This window comes from Lagopus muta, chromosome 22, assembly GCF_023343835.1.
Source record: "Lagopus muta isolate bLagMut1 chromosome 22, bLagMut1 primary, whole genome shotgun sequence".
NCBI lineage: Eukaryota > Metazoa > Chordata > Aves > Galliformes > Phasianidae > Lagopus > Lagopus muta.
Genome location: NC_064454.1, coordinates 4352540 through 4373025, shown reverse-complemented (window position 1 = coordinate 4373025; position 20486 = coordinate 4352540). Strand labels below are relative to the sequence as shown.

Below are 20486 nucleotides of genomic sequence, written 5' to 3'. Positions count from 1 at the left end.
TTTTCTCCAGCTTTCCTCCCTGTGCACTTGTAAGGAAGCCCTGACCTGGGTCAGACCGCAGGGAAGCAGATGTGAGCAAACTTCTTAGGGGAAGTAAAAGTAGTGCTCGAGTCCTTATTTCTTTTCATTAAGCTCAGGGAAAGGTGGAGGGGGTTACCTGGAGCCCCTGCGGGCTGCGCTGTGAGTTCTGGTTTCTTCAAACCCAGCATTCTGTTCTGGGCAGGGGAACCATTAGGAGTGAGGCTTCTGCCTGTTCCACGCTTATCTCTGAATGCCAAACTGCCACCTCATGGCAATAACTACATAATTGTTTTATTTTCCTAGGCTTTAACTGCTGGTACACAGCGCCTTTGCCCCTTTGTTATTTTAAGTAAGCTTATTTTTAATTGCAAGTTTCCAAGGGCTTTGTATAATATAAGGTGGTGACGGCCTTTCTTGGTGGGGCATGATTTTCCTCAAGTCTCATTTATTTATTTTTCCCAAATGAAGAAGAAACCCCAACTTACACAACCGTACCTGCTGGGATTACGAACTTCCATGTAGGACAGGCTTGTGTGAGACCCGACGACCAAATCTTCCAGTTGCTTTTGGTATTAAAAGCCTTAAAGGGGCTGCTTTCAGCAGCCTGTTCTGTAGAGGTGCTTTTTGCACAGCAGCACTGTGGGTCCAGAGCTGCAGCTGTGAGCTCCCCTCGTTCAGCGCTGTTTCTGCACAGCAAATGAATGGAGCACCGGGGGATGTTTAATTGGAGCTGAGAGACTTGGAACTGAATTGCTTTATGGAAAGAAATCGTTGCTATCTTTTACACCAAGTGGTCTTTAGGATTAATAGTTATTGTTAGCCTTCTTCTCAGCAAGGAGTTTAATTATTTTTTCCCTCACTTTAGCTCAGCAGCCCCCTTATGAAGAGCATTCTCTGCTCCAAAGCCTGTAGCTGTCAGCTTGTTTCACATGCATCCTGCACAGCTCCATCCGTAGTCTGTCTTAGTGCTTGAAGAGGCAGATGAAATTTTGGGTGAGCAGAGTGCAAACAAAAAGATCCAGAGCAGGTCAGGTGGATGTGCAGGGAGCATTGGGAGTGGGAATGGGTGGTGTGGCTCTAACAGCAGCTTGGACTCTTGGACTTGTCAGGAGAGAGCACTGCAAGCAGCGTGGGAGCATCGCTTTTGTGATCTGCTCTTGTAAAACAGAAGGACAAGGAAGAGAGAATATGAAGCTATCGTAGTGGGAGTGACAGCTACATTAACGGGGATGTAAGGGAAGAAAGGAAGGAAACTGAAAACCAGTGAAAGTTCAGGGCTGAATGCCAGTGGCTGAGCTTGGAAGGCACTGTTTAGAGGAGAGATTAGGAATCGATATTTTGGAGGGCTGTGGTTTGGTCTCAGAACAGCTCTGCTCTGGTGCTGCTCCCTGCAGCCTCATGCTGAGCCTCATGGACTGGCAGCGTGCTGCTTGTCCTGACGCCTGGATCTTAGTGCTGCTCTGCACTGCTGGCTCACAGCTTGGCATTGGCTTCTCTTCCTGTTAACGTGGAATCAACGTTGGGAAGTGGTGGTTTATACCTTTCATGGAAAGGTCATGGATTCTTCTGCCCAATGCAAGATACATCAGGTAGAAACAGCACTTTTTGCCATTGGGGTATACATTTTTTTTTTTAATTGAGTTATGAGTTTATGTAGCACTGTTTGTCTCTATTGCATTAGGTGTGCTAGAATGTTTTCTCTTCTGAAAGCTTGAATGGCTTCTCAGTGTGTCAAGTTCCATTCAGCTAGCAAACTATTGGGGTGTGAAACCTCCAGGGGTTGGGCTAGCTCAGCTACCCAAGCAGAATTGGTGTATTTGGGGTTTGCATTTTCTAATACCTGAGTGAATTTCCAATTCCTGGGGGTGGTCATACAGATTAGTGGCAAGTGGTTTAATTTCTTTAAAACTGAACTATTGTTTCAGCAATTGAGTGTAAGTGAATTAGGTATTTAACATATGAAGCACAAGATGGGGAAAAAGCACTGTTTCAACATACTCTTGAATGAGCCCAGAGCTAAATTAAGCAGTTGCTGTTGATTGGCACTGCTGAAGGTCTCCTGTTCCCTAGTACTGCACCTTTGTCCTTTCAGCATACTATTTTTCAAGTACTTCCTCTCTCAGAGCTCAGAGAAGACTTGAGTTGTTAGAAAGGGATGCAAGTAGAGCTGTGGCACCTTCCTGGTAGAACAAGAAGTTACTTTCCAGCATGCAGCCAGAGTGCACAGGTGACTAAGGAAGCAAGCAGCAAGTGGCATATCTGTTTGTAAGTGCAGAGGGAATTGAAGAATGGAGAACAGAATTGCTCGAGGTGAAATTGCACCAGGAAACACAGATCAGCATAAAAATAGAGTCACAAACATTGGTGGCACATCACGAGGATTTACATTTGCATACTCTATGAGAAACCTGCCTTCATGTGAACGGAGTGCCTGGAACATTGCATTGGAATATTGATTTGCTTTGCTGTATGAAAAATGGCCATTTCACGACTCAGCAGCTTTTTGTAGCATGAGCTCTTTTGCTAGTTGAGATGCGCCTTGTGTTGGTGCTACTTAGTTTGTTGTCTGCACCTTGTCTTACAGCACTTGTTGTAGTGTTTTGGGTTTTTTCCCCGATTCTTCTTGGTTTCTGTTTGCATTGTCAGGATAAAAAATAAACCATAGTGGTTAGTGCTGTTTTCCATACGCTCAGTGCTGTTTTCCATACGCTCAGTGCTGTTGCAGGTGTCAGTGCTCTTACAGACGATGCCTTCAGGATTGCTCCGTCTTCACGTCAGCAGCTGGAGTCGAGTCCAGCCTGTTGCTCAGCTTGGAGGCCGTTGGGTGGTGGAGGTGTTGAGGTGGGCTACATCTGAAGGCCTGCGAGGTTGACAGGAGCCATGAAACTGTGTGCTTTCCTTACAGGGGCTGTGAGCGTGGCTCTGGTGGGAGCAGGGAGAAGCTGCTCAGAGTGGGGGCTGGAGGGAAGTAAAGGCCCTGCTGAAGCTCCCGAATGTTAATCCTCTTTTTTGTTTCAGGATGAACAGTTCCTAGGTTTTGGTTCAGATGAAGAAATCAAAGTACAGAGTCCCACCCGGTCCCCCACAGGTAAGTTCAAGTCACAGGAATGGATGTTGTCTTCCTGTGCTCCTTTGTGATGCTCTTCTCTTGTCTTTCCTGCCTCTTGTCTTAAATCTCATCCACCACAAAGGCCGTTGGATGGTCCTTGGATTCGGTTTAGTTTTGGATGCTGTCTGTCATTGTGGTGTCTTTAGGTTTGGTTTGTTGAAGAGATAGGATGAAATCACAATGGGTTTGAAAGCAAATGAGTGGTTTTGATTTTAGGTTCTTGTCAATAATTGCTCTCACCACAGTACTCTGCTCATTCACCACAATGCTCTACTCAATTTGGCCTTGCCAGTGAATTTTATTGTGGACAGCCTTGCTAATAGGGCATTTAACATGAAGAATGAAGTATGTAGTGAGAGCTATGTGAAGACCCAGAAGTGGAATAGCTGGGTATGAACTGAGAGGCACTGGCAGAGGTGAGTAATCAAGTCGTGCACATCTGCTTGATGATTCTAACTGGAGTCTTGAATGCTGAATGTATTTCAAAGCTAAAACCAGGGTTTTGTTTTCTTTTGTATTACTTTACTTAGAGATTTTTAAGAGATTTACTTTGTGATGGAATTCTTTATCTATATATTGATAAAATGCTCTTTTTATTTGTTAACGAACTGAGGTATTTTAGCAACTTGTCTGTGTTATGTGATTTATACTGAGTAAATACCTGTGTGACCTGGATAACGCTGAGCTGACACTCAGAGAAATTTAATGTGTGCTCTGCTTTCTCTACTTCCCTCTCAGTTAAATCTAGTCCACGAAAACCTCGTGGGAGGCCCCGGAGCAGTTCTGACCGAAGTTCAGCTGTACTGTCAGACTCTTCATCAGTGTGTTCCCCTTCAAGCAAGTCTGAAACCACGTCCATGGAGAAAGTAAAGAAGAAGGATCTGAAAAGCGGGGAAAAAAGACGAGGAAGACCTCCAACGCTTACTAGTGTAAAGTTCAAGTTGTCGCAAGTAAAGGACGCATCAGATATTCAGAAGGGAAGCAAAGAAGATAAAGAGAGTCTGAAAAAAATCAAAAGGTCACCATCCACTACATTTCAGCAAGCAACGAAAATTAAGAAATTAAGAACTAGTAAACTCTCCCCACTAAAATCTAAATTTAAGCCTGGGGCAAAACTTCAAATAGGGAGGAAAAGCGTTCAGATTGTGCGCAGGAGAGGAAGGCCGCCATCTTCTGAACGTTTAAAGACTTCCTCGAGCTTGGTCATAAATTCACAGCTGGAGAAACCCCAAAGGATACGTAAAGAAAAGGATGGCACGCCGCCTCCTACGAAGGAAGAGAAGACTGCTGTCAGACAGAGTCCACGCAGGATTAAGCCTGTTAGGATCATACCCTCCACAAAAAGGACAGATGCAACAATCGCTAAGCAACTCTTGCAGAGGGCTAAGAAGGGGGCACAAAAAAAGATTGAGAAAGAAGCAGCCAAATTGCAGGGCAGAAAGGGGAGAACCCAGCTTAAAAACATCCGACAGTTCATCATGCCAGTTGTAAGTGCTATCTCTTCACGGATTATTAAAACACCCAAGCGGTTCATTGAAGATGAAGACTACGACCCTCCTATTAAAATATCCCGACTAGAATCCACGCCAAACAGCAGGTTCAGTGCTACGTCTTGTGGATCCAGTGAAAAATCCAGTGCTGCTTCTCAGCATTCATCTCAGATGTCTTCAGACTCCTCCCGGTCTAGTAGCCCAAGCGTCGACACGTCTACGGACTCTCAGGCTTCTGAGGAGATGCAGACGCTTTCTGAGGAGCGAAGTAATACTCCAGAAGTTCACACACCTCTACCCGTTTCTCAGTCCCCTGAGAATGATAACAGCGACAGGAGAAACAGAAGGTTTTCCATAACAGAAAGAAGTTTTGGCCAGAGGGCTGCTAAAAAGCTGTCAGCCTTGCCAAGTGTGCCACAGCAGCAGTCCTCCTCCTCTCCTCCTCCCCCTCTGCTCACTCCTCCTCCACCACTGCAACCTGCTTCTGGCATCTCAGACCACACTCCCTGGCTTATGCCTCCTACCATACCTTTAGCCTCACCCTTTCTTCCTGCTTCTGCTGCACCAATGCAAGAGAAACGTAAATCAATTCTACGAGAGCCAACGTTTAGGTGGACCTCTCTAAAGCATTCCAGGTCAGAACCACAGTACTTCTCATCAGCAAAATATGCCAAAGAGGGTCTTATTCGCAAGCCAATATTTGATAACTTTAGACCCCCACCGCTGACACCGGAGGACGTTGGCTTTGCATCTGGCTTCTCGACGCCAGGTGCCACGGCTCCAGCACGTCTGTTCTCTCTTCATTCTGGAACAAGATTTGATATGCACAAGAGAAGTCCTCTGTTGAGAGCTCCGAGATTCACTCCAAGCGAGGCCCACTCCAGAATCTTTGAATCTGTAACTTTGCCCTCATCCGTTGGTCGAACCACTACGGGAACTTCTGCAACAGGTGTCTCTTCTAGGAAACGAAAGAGAAAAGTGTTTAGCCCTATCCGCTCAGAACCCAGATCTCCTTCGCACTCCATGAGGACCAGAAGTGGGAGACTTAGTACCTCTGACCTGACAACTCTCACCCCACAGTCTTCTGTCTCTTCCTCATTAACTAGCATTTCTGTTAGTTCTCTTGCCACTAGTGCCTTAAATTCAACTTTTACTTTTCCTTCCCATTCCCTAACACAGTCTGGGGAATCAGCAGAAAGAAGCCAGAGACAAAGGAAGCAGACTAGCACTCCAGCAGAGCCTTTCTCATCTAGTAGTCCTACTCCTCTCTTTCCTTGGTTCACAACAAGTCCCCAGACAGAGAGAGGCAGAAACAAAGACAGGGCAACAGAGGAACTGTCCAAAGATAAAGACGCTGATAAGAGTGTGGAGAAGGACAAGAGCAGAGAGAAAGACAGAGAGAGAGAGAAGGAGAACAAACGTGAGTCAAGGAAAGAGAAAAGGAGAAAAGGGTCAGAAATTCAGAGTAGCTCTGCTTTGTTTCCTGTAGGTAAAATGCCCAAAGAAAAAGTTGTCAGTGAAGATGTTGCAGCATCATCTTCTGCAAAAAAAACTGCCGGGCGGAGGAAGTCTACAGCAATAGATCCTGTGGCAGATGTTTCCACTGCTGCTCTGGTAGATACAACAGCCATCAAAACCAAAACATCCAAGAAAGGTAGAGGGGGGTTAGACAAATCAGATCTGGACCTCAGCCCTGCTGTGCCGGCTTTGGAGAAGGAAAAAGCTCTGCGTCTCTCTACTCCTGCTTCAAGCACCGTTAAACATTCCGCTTCCTCCATCAGCTCTATGTTGGCTCAAGCAGACAAACTGCCTATGACTGACAAAAGGGTAGCCAGTCTTCTGAAAAAAGCAAAAGCCCAGCTGTACAAGATCGAGAAGAGCAAGTCCCTCAAACAAGCAGATCAGCCAAAAGCACAGGTATCCTTTTATTATTTTCTTTTTCTTTTGCTGGGGTCCATCTTGTTTGGCATTTTCACTGCAGATCACAAGCAGCTTTCATATCCTGAGCATGAAGAATGAACATGCCAGTCTAAGAAGCTGTTAGTGCAACAGATGGTAAGGGATCCAAAAATGAGAAGGCATGGGCAGAAGCTGAGGGGGAGAGAAAGCTGCTGTGTGCTCAGCTCAGGGGGAGCTGGGTGCATTTTTGGAGAGCGCTACAGTGGAGCTGGTTGTTAGGTTTCTTTGTACACATGTAAGCAAAGTGAACATCAAGGGTAATGTGCATTTTTAAAAGCAGGGTTCTAACAGACTGCAGTCGTTTTTCTGAAGATGGAATTAATCTTGAGCTCTCCTCTGTTACTGTCTCATATGACGATCTGATCTGTTACTTATGGGCAGAAGCAAAATCCATTGGGATTTTGCATCTGGTTGGAAAACTGATTCCTACTGCTTTCCTGTCTTCCCTCTCTGCATTTGCCCCACCACAAACCCACCCTGCAATCTGTTTAGCTATCAAAAAGGTAGGTGTTACATGATAGCAATACCTTTTCACAGAATATTTCCTTTTTTATTTGAAGTGTTACTTTCCCTGAGAATGTTCATGTTACAAATTACTAGTGCTTGTCTTTTGGCCCCGAAAGGAAAACGTGTATGCATGTTTTATGTTAATACTAAGAAGCCCAGACCCTTGCAATTAATTGTTTGGGGAAAATTGCACTAAGCTGCTGCATTTATCACCTCAGTAAACACAATGCCCTCATCCTAACAACTACAAAGCTGTGAAAGAGCCTGATTAAACAGCTTGACTGACTTCTGTCTTCTGCCAGATCAGTTAGTGCCCAACATTAGTCTGTTTATCCTGATTCCAGTCAACTCTGGGTTTTAATGCCACTGCTGTGGTAACAAGGCTTCACGAGTGAGTTTGTTTTCTACTAGCAGGTAGAAACTTTGTAAATCCAAACGAATAAAGCTTCTTCTGAATTTTCTTCTCATGGATATCTGAGGCTTAGAAGGCTGAGAGTCTTTATTTTTACCTCGGATCTCACAAAACGCAAGATAGGGCGTACTGCAATTCTTCTTAATTCTTCTTAGGTTATTTAGAAGTTTCCATTGCATGTGTCACAGCCCCACTTTTGTGCCTTTCTTAGGAACACTGTCTGTTTTCATATCTTGAAATGCAGGGACAAGAGAGCGATTCATCAGAAACGTCAGTCCGAGGACCACGAATAAAGCATGTTTGCAGGAGAGCAGCTGTTGCCCTGGGCCGTAAGCGAGCGGTGTTTCCTGATGACATGCCCACTCTGAGTGCCTTACCGTGGGAAGAGCGAGAGAAGATTCTGTCTTCCATGGGGAATGATGGTAAGACTTCCAATTTTCACTTGTGGATTCATGGAAAGCCTGCTTTCATTGACTAGTTGGGTTCATGGCATCTTGACATCTGTAATAAGTACAGCCATGTCTGAGCCTATGAGAATGAGATCTTCGAGCAGTTAATAAGGGGTAGTATGTTGAGCAGATCTGGGCTCTGTGCTAACATGCCACTAAGACAAGGTTAATCCTTTTAACCATTGTTAATTTTTATAAAAATCTGTTCTGTGCTGCACTTGAGGTCTCTTGGGAGCAGTGTGTGTCTGTACCACGTGTGTATGTGTGCATGCATACAGACACGGTCGCTCATGCCCCTTATGTGGCTCTGTGGATGAACTTAGATTTAACACAGTAGACTCCATGAGCTCATTAAATACTTCTGAAAGATCATTGGACTTGTGTGAATTCAGCAAACTTTTTTTCTAATAGACAAATCATCAATAGCTGGCTCCGAAGAGGCTGAACCTCTTGCTCCACCTATCAAACCAATTAAGCCGGTAACGAGAAACAAGGCACAGCAGGAACCTCCAGTGAAGAAGGGCCGACGCTCAAGGCGCTGTGGGCAGTGCTCAGGCTGTCAGGTTCCAGAGGATTGTGGTGTCTGCACTAACTGTCTGGACAAACCCAAGTTTGGTGGGCGGAATATAAAGAAGCAGTGCTGCAAGTAAGTCTGAGTGTTTGAGAAACTGCTTGGTTAATCTCTGTATGGAGCAGGATAAGCACACCCACACGATGGGATGGGAAACAACAGGCTTTTAGTCCTGTTGTGTAGGCTTTGGATGAATTTGGCCTGAGCTGAGGCTGGATCACTACAGGGAATTAAACGCAGTTTAATTTAGGAGTGTTGATCCTGATTCAAGGCATGCTTTTCATGAGGTCTTTTTCTGAAGTTCACTTCCAATTTATTCTTCCTGCTTTGAAGAAATTGTCATAGTAGCACTGAGAGCCATTTGAAATGAGACCAGTGACTTTCATTCAGCAGAATGGCTCATTGATAGAATCACAGAGTGGCCTGGGTTGAAAAGGACCACAATGATCAATCTGGATTCAACCCCCTGCCACAGGCAGGGTCACCAGCCACCAGCCCAGGCTGCCCAGAACCACATCCAGCCTGGCCTTGAATGCCTGCAGGGATGGGGCATCCACAGCCTCCTTGGGCAACCTGTGCCAGTGCATCACCACCTTCTGAGTGAGGGATTATTATTGCAAGAATGGTGATGTATGCATATATATTTTACCTCCTGTTCTCCCAGAAGGCATTTATGGAGAGCTTCTTTTTTCCAAATGAAGTTTATCTCATGAATATACACTTCATATAAAAGGATGTCTCTGGATATCATTAGGAAATAACTCCCTTACTTAGTTTTCCCATCGTTTTATATGTATCACTTAGTCTGAACCTTTTGCTTTTTTAATTGCTCTATCAAATTGATTTTTCCAGACTGGGTAATCTGTCTGAAAAGGCAGCAAATGAAGTGGTATCAGAAAGATTGTTGTCATATAAAAGCTATTTATAAAGTGCAGCTCTGAGAATTGCTGTGGAGTGCTCATCTGTGTGAAAACAGTCAGCAGACTTCTGAACATAAGTAGTCTAACTCCTAGCAGCTTTGCTCTGGCCTTGGGCTGGCTTTCAAAACCACTGACTTTACTACAAGAATGAAGGCAGAAACACAGTCTGTTGCTCAGTGTTTAGAAGACAGCATGCATTAGATGTGAGGAAAACAGGAACTGAGCACTTAAAAAATATTTGGTCACACTTCAATCCCACTTCATGGAAACAGAATATATATATATTTTTATCTGAAATGGCCTGTTTGTGTTACATAAAACCTACTGGTGAGTCTTTGATGTTTTAGAGTTCTTAGAAGTATTCTGATAGTACTCAAATGCCAGTTTCTAAGAAATGGAATTGATGGGGTATTTACCAGTCAAGCAGAGTTTTATTATCTTCAAAATTGTGTTGTAAGTGCAGGGGGGAAAAAGAAAATACAGGAAAATGAGATTCTTTTAAATGTTACTGAAGAGGGAGAGAACGGTTTGGAGAAATTTGGTGGGTGCGTGGATAATGGGTTTGTTTGCTGGTTGGGTTTTTTTTTCCATCATGTTCAATGTTTACAGAATGCCTTCCTAACACCTGCGTTTTTCTTCTGATTTCTGATTGGGTGACTTGTTCTTTCTTTGTAGAATGAGAAAGTGTCAGAATCTACAGTGGATGCCTTCAAAAGCATATCTCCAGAAGCAAGCTAAAGGTAGGCTGGGAGGTTTGGCTCAAGTGCAGGACGAGAGAAATTTTCATACCTTCAGTTTTGCTCTTTGCTCTCATTGCAACTGCACACAACTATAGAAGTTTAGTATGAAAGCAAACGCTAACAGAGAGCCTGACTGTTTTGTTGGGTCCTGTAGAAGTTGTAGGAGAGATGCGAATACAGCTAGCAACTGTAAACAGACAGCAGTTATCTTTTTCAGCTCTACTTGCAGTTTCTCCTCCTTTTTGTAAGGAACAGCTGCTGGCAGCTGATGAGCCTTCCCTCAGCACTTAAGCTCAGCCAGTTCTCAGAGGTTTGGTTCTTTGTTCCTAAGTGATATGAGGACTGATAAATCCCTTGGCACATCCTCATCTCTGACAGAAGCCTTAAGTGAGCTGTGTGTATGTCATATGTATTTTGTTAAATCCCTGCGTCCTTGGCACTGGACCTCTGGAGGTTTGCATGTTGTCACAGTGGTCAGGATGCTGAACTCCCTCAAAATAAAGCTTTTTAGATGCACAGAGTCATCTGAAGTTGCATGATTTTATATGTGTTACTTCACTGATGTTTTTTTCTTTCTAGCTGCAAAAAAGAAAGAGAAGAAATCCAAGACAAATGAAAAGAAAGAAAGTCATTCTGGGAAGAACCAACTGGACTCTGGACAGAAACCAACTCCTCCAGCTGTTGTACCAAGAGAAGACAGTGCTGTAAAGAAGAGCAGCGAACCTGCTCGAAAGCCTGTGGAGGAGAAGCATGAGGATGGGAATTCCTCTGTGCCCCCACCAGAGCCCAAACAGACCCCTGCATCTGGTGCCAGAAAGACTGGCAAACAAACAGCCCAGCCAGTACAGCTCCCTCCATCTCAGCCACCAAGCTCAGGACCTTTGAAAAAGGAAGCACCAAAAGTTACTGCTTCTGAGCCTAAGAAAAAGCAGCCTCCACAGCCAGAAATAGGTAAATGGGACTGTTTATCTTCAATATGTTTGAATCGTGAATCCCGTTAAGTAACAGTATTAATGCTGCTAAAATCTGTTGGATTTTAAGACTGATAAATGCCTTATGATCTGGTGAAATTAAAGCAAGTTATTTTGGGAATTTTGTTTAGAACTGGCTTCCTTTTATTGAACTGCATAATTTATTGGGATGGGAAGATAAGTGACGACCTTTAATGTGATTTTTAGTCATGTAGTCTTGACAGTCTTGAAGTATGTTTTCAATATTGTTAAGTTTGCTGACAGTCTGAATGTGAAACAACAGGAGTGTGATGTCTTAACTACAAAACATAGCCTAGTGTTGCACGTGGACAGTGACCAAAAAGGCAGCTCCAGGACTTGTGTTGCTTTGCACCTGGAACACCTCAGAGTTCTAGCAGAGCAGGTTCGACTGGCCATGCCTTGCAGATTGTCCCAGTTGTAGGTGGTGATGCACAGTCACAAAGATGGTAGAAAAATGGAGGTCTAAAATTCATCTCATTATATGGTTGTTGTTTTTTTCCCTTCTCTGCAGGTGCCTGTTAGTTACTTGAAATACTCATAATTTTTCCCCCCTTCCTAGGCACAGAACAAAACAAACAGAAAAAAATTGCTCCCCGTCCAACTTTCCCTGTGAAACAGAAACCAAAAGAAAAGGTGAATACTGTTTTTTGTACACAGTCAAGAAATTTCGAGAGCATCCCTCTGTCTGTCTAGAAAGTAAAACTGTATTATTTAACCCTTCTGCACATTTTTGTGTACTTGAAATACCTGTAGGAATTCAGTCCTGCTCCTTTTCCTTTGAATGCTGATTTCAGACCGATCTAACTCGATTCCTGATGCTACTCAGGATCTTTTGTGGGGTTTGAGGAGGAAGTTTTCGGTCTTGTCAATGAGAAACGTGTCATTTCTTGGGAGTTTGAGCAAATTGTACAAACGCTAGGCTTTACCTCGTGCCAGTATGTGGATGCCAATTTATCTGGTGTATGCCCATACTTCAGCTTAGGTGTTAATTCTTACTGAGATTTGTGTGTCGTGGGGTGAACGTTAGGTTGTCCATTTGAAGAACAAAGCACAGCAACACTTAAATCTGAGAGAGAAATGTGTTGGTCGTAATTGCCCCAAGAGTTGCCCCACTGGAACAAAGCAAAAAATAACACTAATCAGAGAGAATAACCTGATGGTAGGGGGAGATGCAACAAGTTGAATTAGAAATGCAGTTGTTTGTGGAATGCTTTCAAAATGGATTGCAGAATGGTTACCTTATGGCAACTTTTATACACATGTTAATTCTGTCATGTTATGAATTGGGTTTTGTCGTTGTTTTTCTGGTACATAAATCATGTACAGTGTTTAATTACTGTTGAAGTTTTGATGTCTGAGGTTGGGATTAATGCAGGCTCCTTTACTTGACTAGGAAAAGCCCCCTCCTATAAGCAAGCCAGAAAGCAGCACGCTGAATTTGCTCAGCACTTTGACTAATGGGAGCAGTTCCAAGCAAAAGCCACCTACAGATGGAGTCCACAGAATCCGAGTGGATTTCAAGGTAGAGGACAATATGTTTTAAGTATTTGAATATTAATTGACTCTAAACACTTGGAAGTAGAGTCCCTCAAGATTGCTGACAGTGACTTCTGAGTTTGTGTGTCTGGTCCTAATCAGAGAGAACTGTAAATAGGAACCTTCCTGCCTCGGTTAATTCTTAGAAGTTTGTTATGCCTTTTTTTTTTTCCTTATAATTAGAGTACTGGATGAAGACTTAAAGCTTTAAACCTTAACTTTCAATGTGAGGATGAGCAAGAATTTGAGGTTTATGAAGATTGATTCCATTAAGATGGAACTATAAAACCTTACCTTGGGTCAACAAGATTTGGGGAAAATGTTAGTAATTTGTAATTCACAGTATTTTGGGGATATCTGGGGGTTCAAACTGATAAATCATGTACTATTTTGAACAGCGATGTTGAAATAATAAAAATCAATATTTTCCTAAGATTTTTTCAGTCATTTATATAAGTGTTAATAATGGAGATTATAGTGAGATCTCGTCAGTGTTTTGATACAAACGTGGATTTTTAATAAAGTTCAACTATTGTGAAATTCTGTTTTTAGTGATAAGCAATTGTGAAGAAACTTTCTCCTGCTTTTTAGGCTTGCTTTCTGGAGAGGGAAGATTAGTGTTTGCTTGAGCTCTCTTGACAGGAGGATTGCTGGGTTGTGATTATTCCAATATACGCTATAAAGTAGACCGAGGTAGAAGTAAAACTGCTGCCTGTTGTAGAAGGGCCTTATTGAAGGCGCAGTGCATAAAGCAGCAATGTGAGCACTTTGTACTGATGTTGTGTTGCCTTATTCTGCATGGTGATGTATCCTTTTGTACTTTCAGGAGGACTGTGAAGTGGAGAATGTTTGGGAGATGGGTGGGTTAGGCATCGTGACCTCGGTTCCTATTACTCCCAGGGTGGTGTGTTTTCTCTGTGCCAGCAGTGGACATGTGGAGGTAAAGCATTGTGTTCTGCTGTTGATGACTTAATTACAGCACCGTATTGTTACCAAAAAGAAAAAAAAAAAAGAACGTATGCCAACCGTAATCCCGAAGAAATTAAAATAATACCTTTAAATCTGTCCTTGCTAAGCTTTGTCCTAAGACACTGAAGTGAAAAGCATTTGAATTGTCTTTGAGGAGTTCTGTGGTGCTTAGTTTATACGTGAACGCTGTCAGCCATAAGGAATGACATTTCCAAGAGCCCCTGCATCTCTTCTAAAATGTAATTTGGGATCCCGCAGCTGAGGTAAAGCAGGCAGTTTGCTTTCTCTTTACTTGAAATTAAAACGTCTGCTCAGTAGTTCTGAAGCGGTGTGAGGCAGTGTTGATTTTCCCTGGTGTGCCTCTGTCTCCAAAGAGTTGCAGATCATTGGTGAAACGTGACTGGCAAGGTTCTGGTGCTGCATAAACAGCTGAAGTTAGGTTTAAATTCTGGTAAATGCATTTCCAGGAAAAGATAGATGTCTTCTCAAAGTTTTCAGCCGTCCTGGGAAGGTGATGCTAGCACTCTGGAAAATGCTGGAGCATGATTAGCAAAGAATACGTGAGGGAGATGGGTTCAGTTCTGCATGTGAACATCAGTGCATTTGAAGATTACAGAGGTCCAGTGGCATGTGGAGCCAATCTCCTTCTCTGTCAGGTTGCTCAGGTGAACCATTCTTCTGTCCTGTTTGAGCCTGCAGTGTTTGTGCCCCAAGGACTATTCTTTTTTAGGATGTCCAGCCTTGCAGAGGATACTTAGAGCTTTCCAATGAAGCCTCTAAGCTAAACAGAGGGAAGAATGTCTCTTTGCTCCGTGTGTCCCTTCCTTCTCTGCTAAATGTGTCTTCAGTTGTGTTGGCTTGTGTTGCAGCGAGGGAGGGAAGTCCTGAAGAGGCCTATAGGCCTTTACCAACGCTCAGAACATGTAGACAAAAAGGTATCAGACTCCTGTATGCTGCTAGATGCATAATCTGGGTAGGCAGGCGTATATTTAGGTGCTCCGAAGTACACACACCATTTCCCCAGTGAGAGATACCAATAGATGGCCTTGTTCTGTTAGCTGTAAAGCAGAATTCAGAGTAGTTAGGAGTGGGAGCGGGAATTCAGGAAAGCTTTTGACTTGCTAAAACCTCCCTCTCCCCCCTTGCAGTTTGTGTATTGTCAGGTCTGTTGTGAGCCTTTCCACAAGTTCTGCTTAGAGGAGAGCGAGCGGCCCCTGGAGGACCAGCTGGAAAACTGGTGCTGCCGTCGCTGCAAGTTCTGCCACGTGTGTGGGAGACAGCACCAGGCCACCAAGGTACCCCCGACCTCCGGGCAACCCAGCCAGCCTTCCCCGTGCTGCTCCTCGAGTTCTGCTCTCTAACCCTCAGCTGGGAACCGGGACAGCAGGCGGTGGAGCGCAGGCTGTGCGCGCTGCCTCCTGCGGTTGTGGACTTAGCTCGAGTCTCTTAGATGCAGCTTCTTCCTATTGCTCTGAATAGGAGATTAACTGTAAAATGCAAATGTCCAGGGTTTTGCATTCTTTCGAGAGTCTTTCTTCCAATACTTTCTCCCATTATTCTTGTAGCAGCTGCTGGAGTGTAACAAGTGCCGAAACAGCTATCACCCTGAGTGCCTGGGCCCCAACTACCCAACCAAACCCACCAAGAAAAAGAAAGTTTGGGTGAGGTTTTTTCAGATTTCTTCTTTGGGTAATTCCCTTGTTAACTGATCGTAACACTGTGGGCCAAAGCACTGCAGATGTTTTGTTCCAATGCATTCACTTAGCAGTTTGTGGAAGGGCACCTGTTGCATTGGAAGATACGTCTGGGAATAGGTTTCTCACCGAGGTGGGTTGCTGCTAAAGCAGGTGGGGCTTGTATGAGAAGGATTTGGAAGGTTTTACACCTTTCTCAGCTGGGATAATTCTTCTGATTGTAGCCTCAAAAGGTGGAAGAAGTTTTAAAGAGTGGAAGTGCTTATGTCATTAACAGACTTAGTGCTAAAGCTCTGCCTGCAAATGCATTTGGTACTAATTGTTTTTACGTGCTCTCTACTACATTGTATTCAAAGTAGGAAAACTGATAAAATACAGTGTTGTATTTTAAGTCAGAAGAAATGCTACAACTAAGCCTTCTTATGTGAAGGGAGAGGTGATATTTTCTGAAGTGCAAATATGAAACTATTTTTTTAAGGTTTTGTATTTATTTTTCCTCTTCTCATATCAGCGCCATCTTACCGTAAAGGGAGGGAGCTCTTTCTTTAGTAGTGGAAGTTCTGGTATTTGAATCTCGTTGTTCTGTCGTGTAAGCTTTCAGCTTTCATTTAGTAAGAAAACCATTACATTTATCATTGGAACAAAGGAACGAAAGCCCCTGGATAAAAACAAATAACAAACACGTCCTTCTTCCAGATATGTACCAAATGTGTTCGCTGCAAGAGCTGTGGATCCACAACGCCAGGCAAAGGGTGGGATGCTCAGTGGTCTCATGACTTCTCACTGTGTCATGATTGTGCCAAACTCTTTGCTAAAGGTATGTAACGTTGTAATTGTTTATGGTGAGTACCTTCTCAGATGCTCTGTTTCTAATGGTGTCAGCATGAGTTAAAATGAAGGCCTGGTGAGCTTGTCACTGGTACAGACCTGTGAAACCTGGTGTCGGGCCAAGAAGCAGAGCATAGCTTGAAAGCTTTGTTCATGGGTTTCACAGTGCGTAGCAAAAGTCACTGCTGCAATATTGGGAGAGTTTGAGACTTGAAAAATTAAGTGCCGTACCATAGAAAGCAGTTATTACAGACCTGCTGGTTCAGGGCTTCAAGTAGATGGTGAGGAAAAAGGTGTTTTAAAGGTCTCCTGACTTAAAAGCAGCAGATTTCCTATTGTAAAATAATAGTTCGTTCTTGTGTTAGTTGTGAGGCCTTTGAATCTAGGAGGGATCACTCCGGGGAGAAATCTTGAGTATCCCTTCTACGTTCTCACCTCTGTGTCATCCTTGTCATTTTCATTCTACTCTGTAAAGCTAAGTAGTACCTCCTTAGTCTCACTACCCCACATGCCTCCCCTCCTTGGAAAAAAAAACAAGCCCACAAGAAAGGATAACTGGTCTTTCAAGCAGGTTGTTTTTGTGGCCACTGTCTTCAGTGTTGTAAAAGTGGCTGCAATTGTATTGGCAGCTTAGCAGTGGGAGGTTTCAGAGAGCTTCTTTCTTAGCACACTAGTAAGTAACCATCTAGCCTTTAAGGTGCATGTGACTGTTGAACTTCTGAGTAAAAGCACGTATCTCGTTTCTTGTTTGCAGGGAATTTTTGTCCCCTCTGTGACAAATGCTACGATGATGATGACTATGAGAGTAAGATGATGCAGTGTGGGAAATGTGACCGCTGGGTACACTCCAAATGTGAAAACCTTTCTGGTAAGGCAAATTCTTATCTCCTCAGCTCCTAAGAACACGAGGCAGCTGCAGACAAGCCCAAAATGGGATCGCTTTGGTCTTTCTCCTCGAGTGTTGCATTAGCACTCTCGCTTGTGATCTGCTTGAGAAACACCTAACTGATATCAGTGATAACCTGAAAGCTTAGGACTCGCTTCAAATGCAGTTACACAAATGAGTTACACAAGATGCTTTAGTTACATGAAGGGCATCTGATGTAAACAGTAGGTGCTGTATACAGAGTAAGGCTTTTCCCCACATCTGTCCTTGACTAAATTAGTTCAGGTTGTTTTGTGTTTTTTTTTGTCTCCAGATGAAATGTATGAGATACTCTCTAACTTGCCTGAGAGTGTAGCATACACCTGCATTAACTGTACAGAACAGCACCCTGCGGAATGGCGTCTTGCACTGGAAAAGGAGTTGCAGGTTTCTTTAAAACAGGTTTTAACAGCCCTGTTGAATTCTAGAACCACCAGTCACTTGCTGCGTTACAGACAGGTAAGCTGAAGCCTGAAATGTAATCAGAAATAAGACTCTTGAAAAAATGAGTTTGATCCTTATGGCTGACCACTGCCCTGCTGTATGCCTTACAGATCAGCAGCAGAAAGCTGTTATTTTTGTCCTTCTGTTCTGGACAGGAATTGCAAACTTGAATCTCTTTCATGTTAACGAGAATTTCTATGCTTGTGAATGTGCAAGGGCAACATGGGTAGCATCCGCACTTGAGTAGCCAATATCTGTCTGTTTCTTGATACTGACAGGCAGCAAAACCACCTGATTTAAATCCTGAGACAGAGGAGAGTATCCCATCGAGAAGCTCTCCAGAAGGCCCTGATCCTCCTGTCCTAACAGAAGTCAGTAAACAAGAGGAGCAGCAACCTCTGGATATGGAAGGAGTGAAAAGAAAAATGGATCAAGGAGGTTACATTTCTGTGGTATGTCAGAGTTCCAGTGCTCCATTCTAATAATAGGTTCTATGAACTGCTTAATGACCCATGGTATTTATAACTGAGCATGCTTAAGCCTTTTCTTTATGAACGAGGAAACAGGCTAATATACTGCTAAAAATAATTCTGTCTGGCACTCGTGTTAGTGTTGGCCCAAAGACGTGTAATTTACACTGCTGTGTGCCTCTCTTTAACCAGCAGTGATACTGGGTTAAACTGCTTTTGCTCTTAGTTATTTATGGTCATGGAAACCAAATAGGACATCCTTTATCTGCAGATTCTAACAAAAAGCCCAGCAAAGTAGCACTGACAGTAGTCAGCTGGAAGCCAATAAACTCATGTTTTGGAGGTGTGATCTCTTCAAGGATCGTTGTTCAAAATGTTGACCAAGTCGGTTTAAAAAAATGAAAATACTTTCTCCTTCCTGCAGAGCCTGTAATCTTAAGGAGGAATGTGTGTAAGGAAGTCCCACTGCAAACGTGCTGTTGCCAGATTTTGGCCAAATGCTTGTGAGGTAGCTAATGTAGGTGTGAAGTGTGTCAGCAGCCAGGTCCTGGTTAAAGAAAAAAGGGGAGAAATGACAGGTTGGTTTGTGCAGCCATTCTGCCAGCTAGTCTGCAAATGCACAGAGCTGCTTGCTTCTTTACAGCCAAATTCTTGCAGGAGTCAGTGCTCTGGTTCAGTCCTTTTGTCACCTGAAGTTCACCTGTTGCCTTAAAAGCTGTACAGGAAATGAATGATGAATGATTTGATGATACAGAATGATACATGAATGATACAGATGATGAAGCTGTACAGGAAACAGTCTTGCTAATACAACAGTGTTGTGCTTTTCTTGCAGCTGGATTTTAGTGATGATATTGTGAAGATAATTCAAGCAGCAATTAATTCTGATGGAGGGCAGCCAGAAATTAAAAAAGCCAATAGCATGGTCAAGTCCTTCTTTATTCGGGTGAGTGGGACTACAGATATTTTGAAATCTCCTTTGTTTCACACTGCTTTGTAGCTGTTGGAATCCAAAGTGTCCATCATGCACATTTCTGAGAACAAAATAATAACTTGTCAGAGTTGTTAATGTTAATGAAATCTCACTGGTTGTGCATTTATAGTAGATCTTGGCTAAATTTCTTCGAGTTTCTGGGTACGTTGGATAACATTTCTAATGGAATGTTGTTTTCTTTCAGCAAATGGAACGTGTTTTTCCATGGTTCAGCGTAAAGAAGTCCAGATTTTGGGAGCCAAATAAAGTAACAAGCAAGTAAGTAGTTGTTCTGTGTCTGACTGTGACACTGTATGTGGTTTGACAGCTGTCCAAGCAAAAAGTATTAAGAGAGCCTGTTTGTGAGGTTGCCTTTTTATGATAATTATGGTGCTGGTTTTAAGAAGTAATTGCATTTTTCTATACACGCCACTGTTCTGAAGCAGAGAAATCAAAAGTGTTACTTAGAAATAAGTATGCTGTGTGTTGGCTGGTCAGTGCTCTCCTTTCTTATCGCTCCTCTCCCTCATCTCATGTTGACCTTTCATCTGTTACCCTCCAAAGAAACACGGCTACATCACAGACTTTAAATTTAAAATGATTGCTCACAGCCTTTGTGAGAGCAGGTGTAGACTGAAAGTGATTAAAAGAGTTGTTACAGTATGTTGCATGTCTGTAGTGTTCGTATACAGTGCAGGAGTTCATCTGGTGCAGCCAGGTCTAACAGCTGGCTCCTTGTGTCTTCAGCAGTGGTATGTTGCCAAACGCAGTGCTCCCTCCTTCGCTTGACCATAATTATGCTCAGTGGCAGGAGCGTGAAGAGAGCAGCCACACTGAACAGCCTCCTCTGATGAAGAAAATCATTCCAGCTCCAAAACCCAAAGGACCTGGAGAGCCGGATTCACCTACTCCTCTACATCCTCCTACACCACCTATCTCTGGTAAGAAAATAGATGCCAACCCCAAAGTGCTTCACTTTGAGCCCTCTTGTCATAGAAAAGGTGGTGTTGGTTCTTCATGTGACTGAGGAATTGTGAGACCTGAAATCATTCAGAGACTGCTACATATTGATATGTTTTTGAACAGAGCTTTGGCCTAGAAACACCTTTTCACCTGCCTCTCTTTCCCCCAGACAAGGGCTGTGTAGAGGCAGCTGTGTGCTTTTCCTTGCTTTACGAGCTGATTATTCAAACTCTAGGCTGTTATTTGGCTTTTCTGCCCTGTTCGCTTACTGACAGTTCTTCCAGATAAATTTTGTCCTTCCTGACCTTCAAGAATGAAAAGCATTCTTTCTTCTAATGCTAAGGTTCTGACAGAAGCAGAGAAGATAGTCCTGAGCTTAATCCACCTCCGGATGTAGAAGACAACAGGCAGTGTGCCTTGTGCCTGAAATATGGTGATGATAGTGCTAATGTGAGTATCTGGCATGCACCCGTTTTGATAGTAGCTGACTGAAGCAGTGTTACAGATGTAGTAC

The 20486-nt window shown here is 43.4% G+C and overlaps 1 protein-coding gene across 4 annotated transcripts in view; it reads left to right on the top strand.

The window, feature by feature from the left end:
* KMT2A (lysine methyltransferase 2A) overlaps positions 1–20486 on the top strand; it is a 46758-nt gene that overhangs the window by 8128 nt on the left and 18144 nt on the right. Inside the window, exons 2-20 of one of the 4 annotated variants that reach the window (XM_048968409.1) lie at positions 3040–3109; positions 3869–6537; positions 7743–7920; positions 8359–8593; positions 10114–10178; positions 10758–11129; positions 11730–11803; positions 12564–12692; positions 13533–13646; positions 14824–14970; positions 15241–15336; positions 16066–16186; positions 16952–17065; positions 17397–17581; positions 17845–18018; positions 18872–18982; positions 19215–19288; positions 19757–19950; positions 20316–20422. In XM_048968409.1, coding sequence (XP_048824366.1) covers positions 3040–3109; positions 3869–6537; positions 7743–7920; positions 8359–8593; positions 10114–10178; positions 10758–11129; positions 11730–11803; positions 12564–12692; positions 13533–13646; positions 14824–14970; positions 15241–15336; positions 16066–16186; positions 16952–17065; positions 17397–17581; positions 17845–18018; positions 18872–18982; positions 19215–19288; positions 19757–19950; positions 20316–20422 — 5229 coding nt within the window. Of the gene's footprint in view, positions 1–3039; positions 3110–3868; positions 6538–7742; positions 7921–8358; positions 8594–10113; positions 10179–10757; positions 11130–11729; positions 11804–12563; positions 12693–13532; positions 13647–14823; positions 14971–15240; positions 15337–16065; positions 16187–16951; positions 17066–17396; positions 17582–17844; positions 18019–18871; positions 18983–19214; positions 19289–19756; positions 19951–20315; positions 20423–20486 lie in introns of those variants that run through there. The other 3 variants (XM_048968412.1, XM_048968410.1, XM_048968411.1) reach the window with 3 other exon arrangements.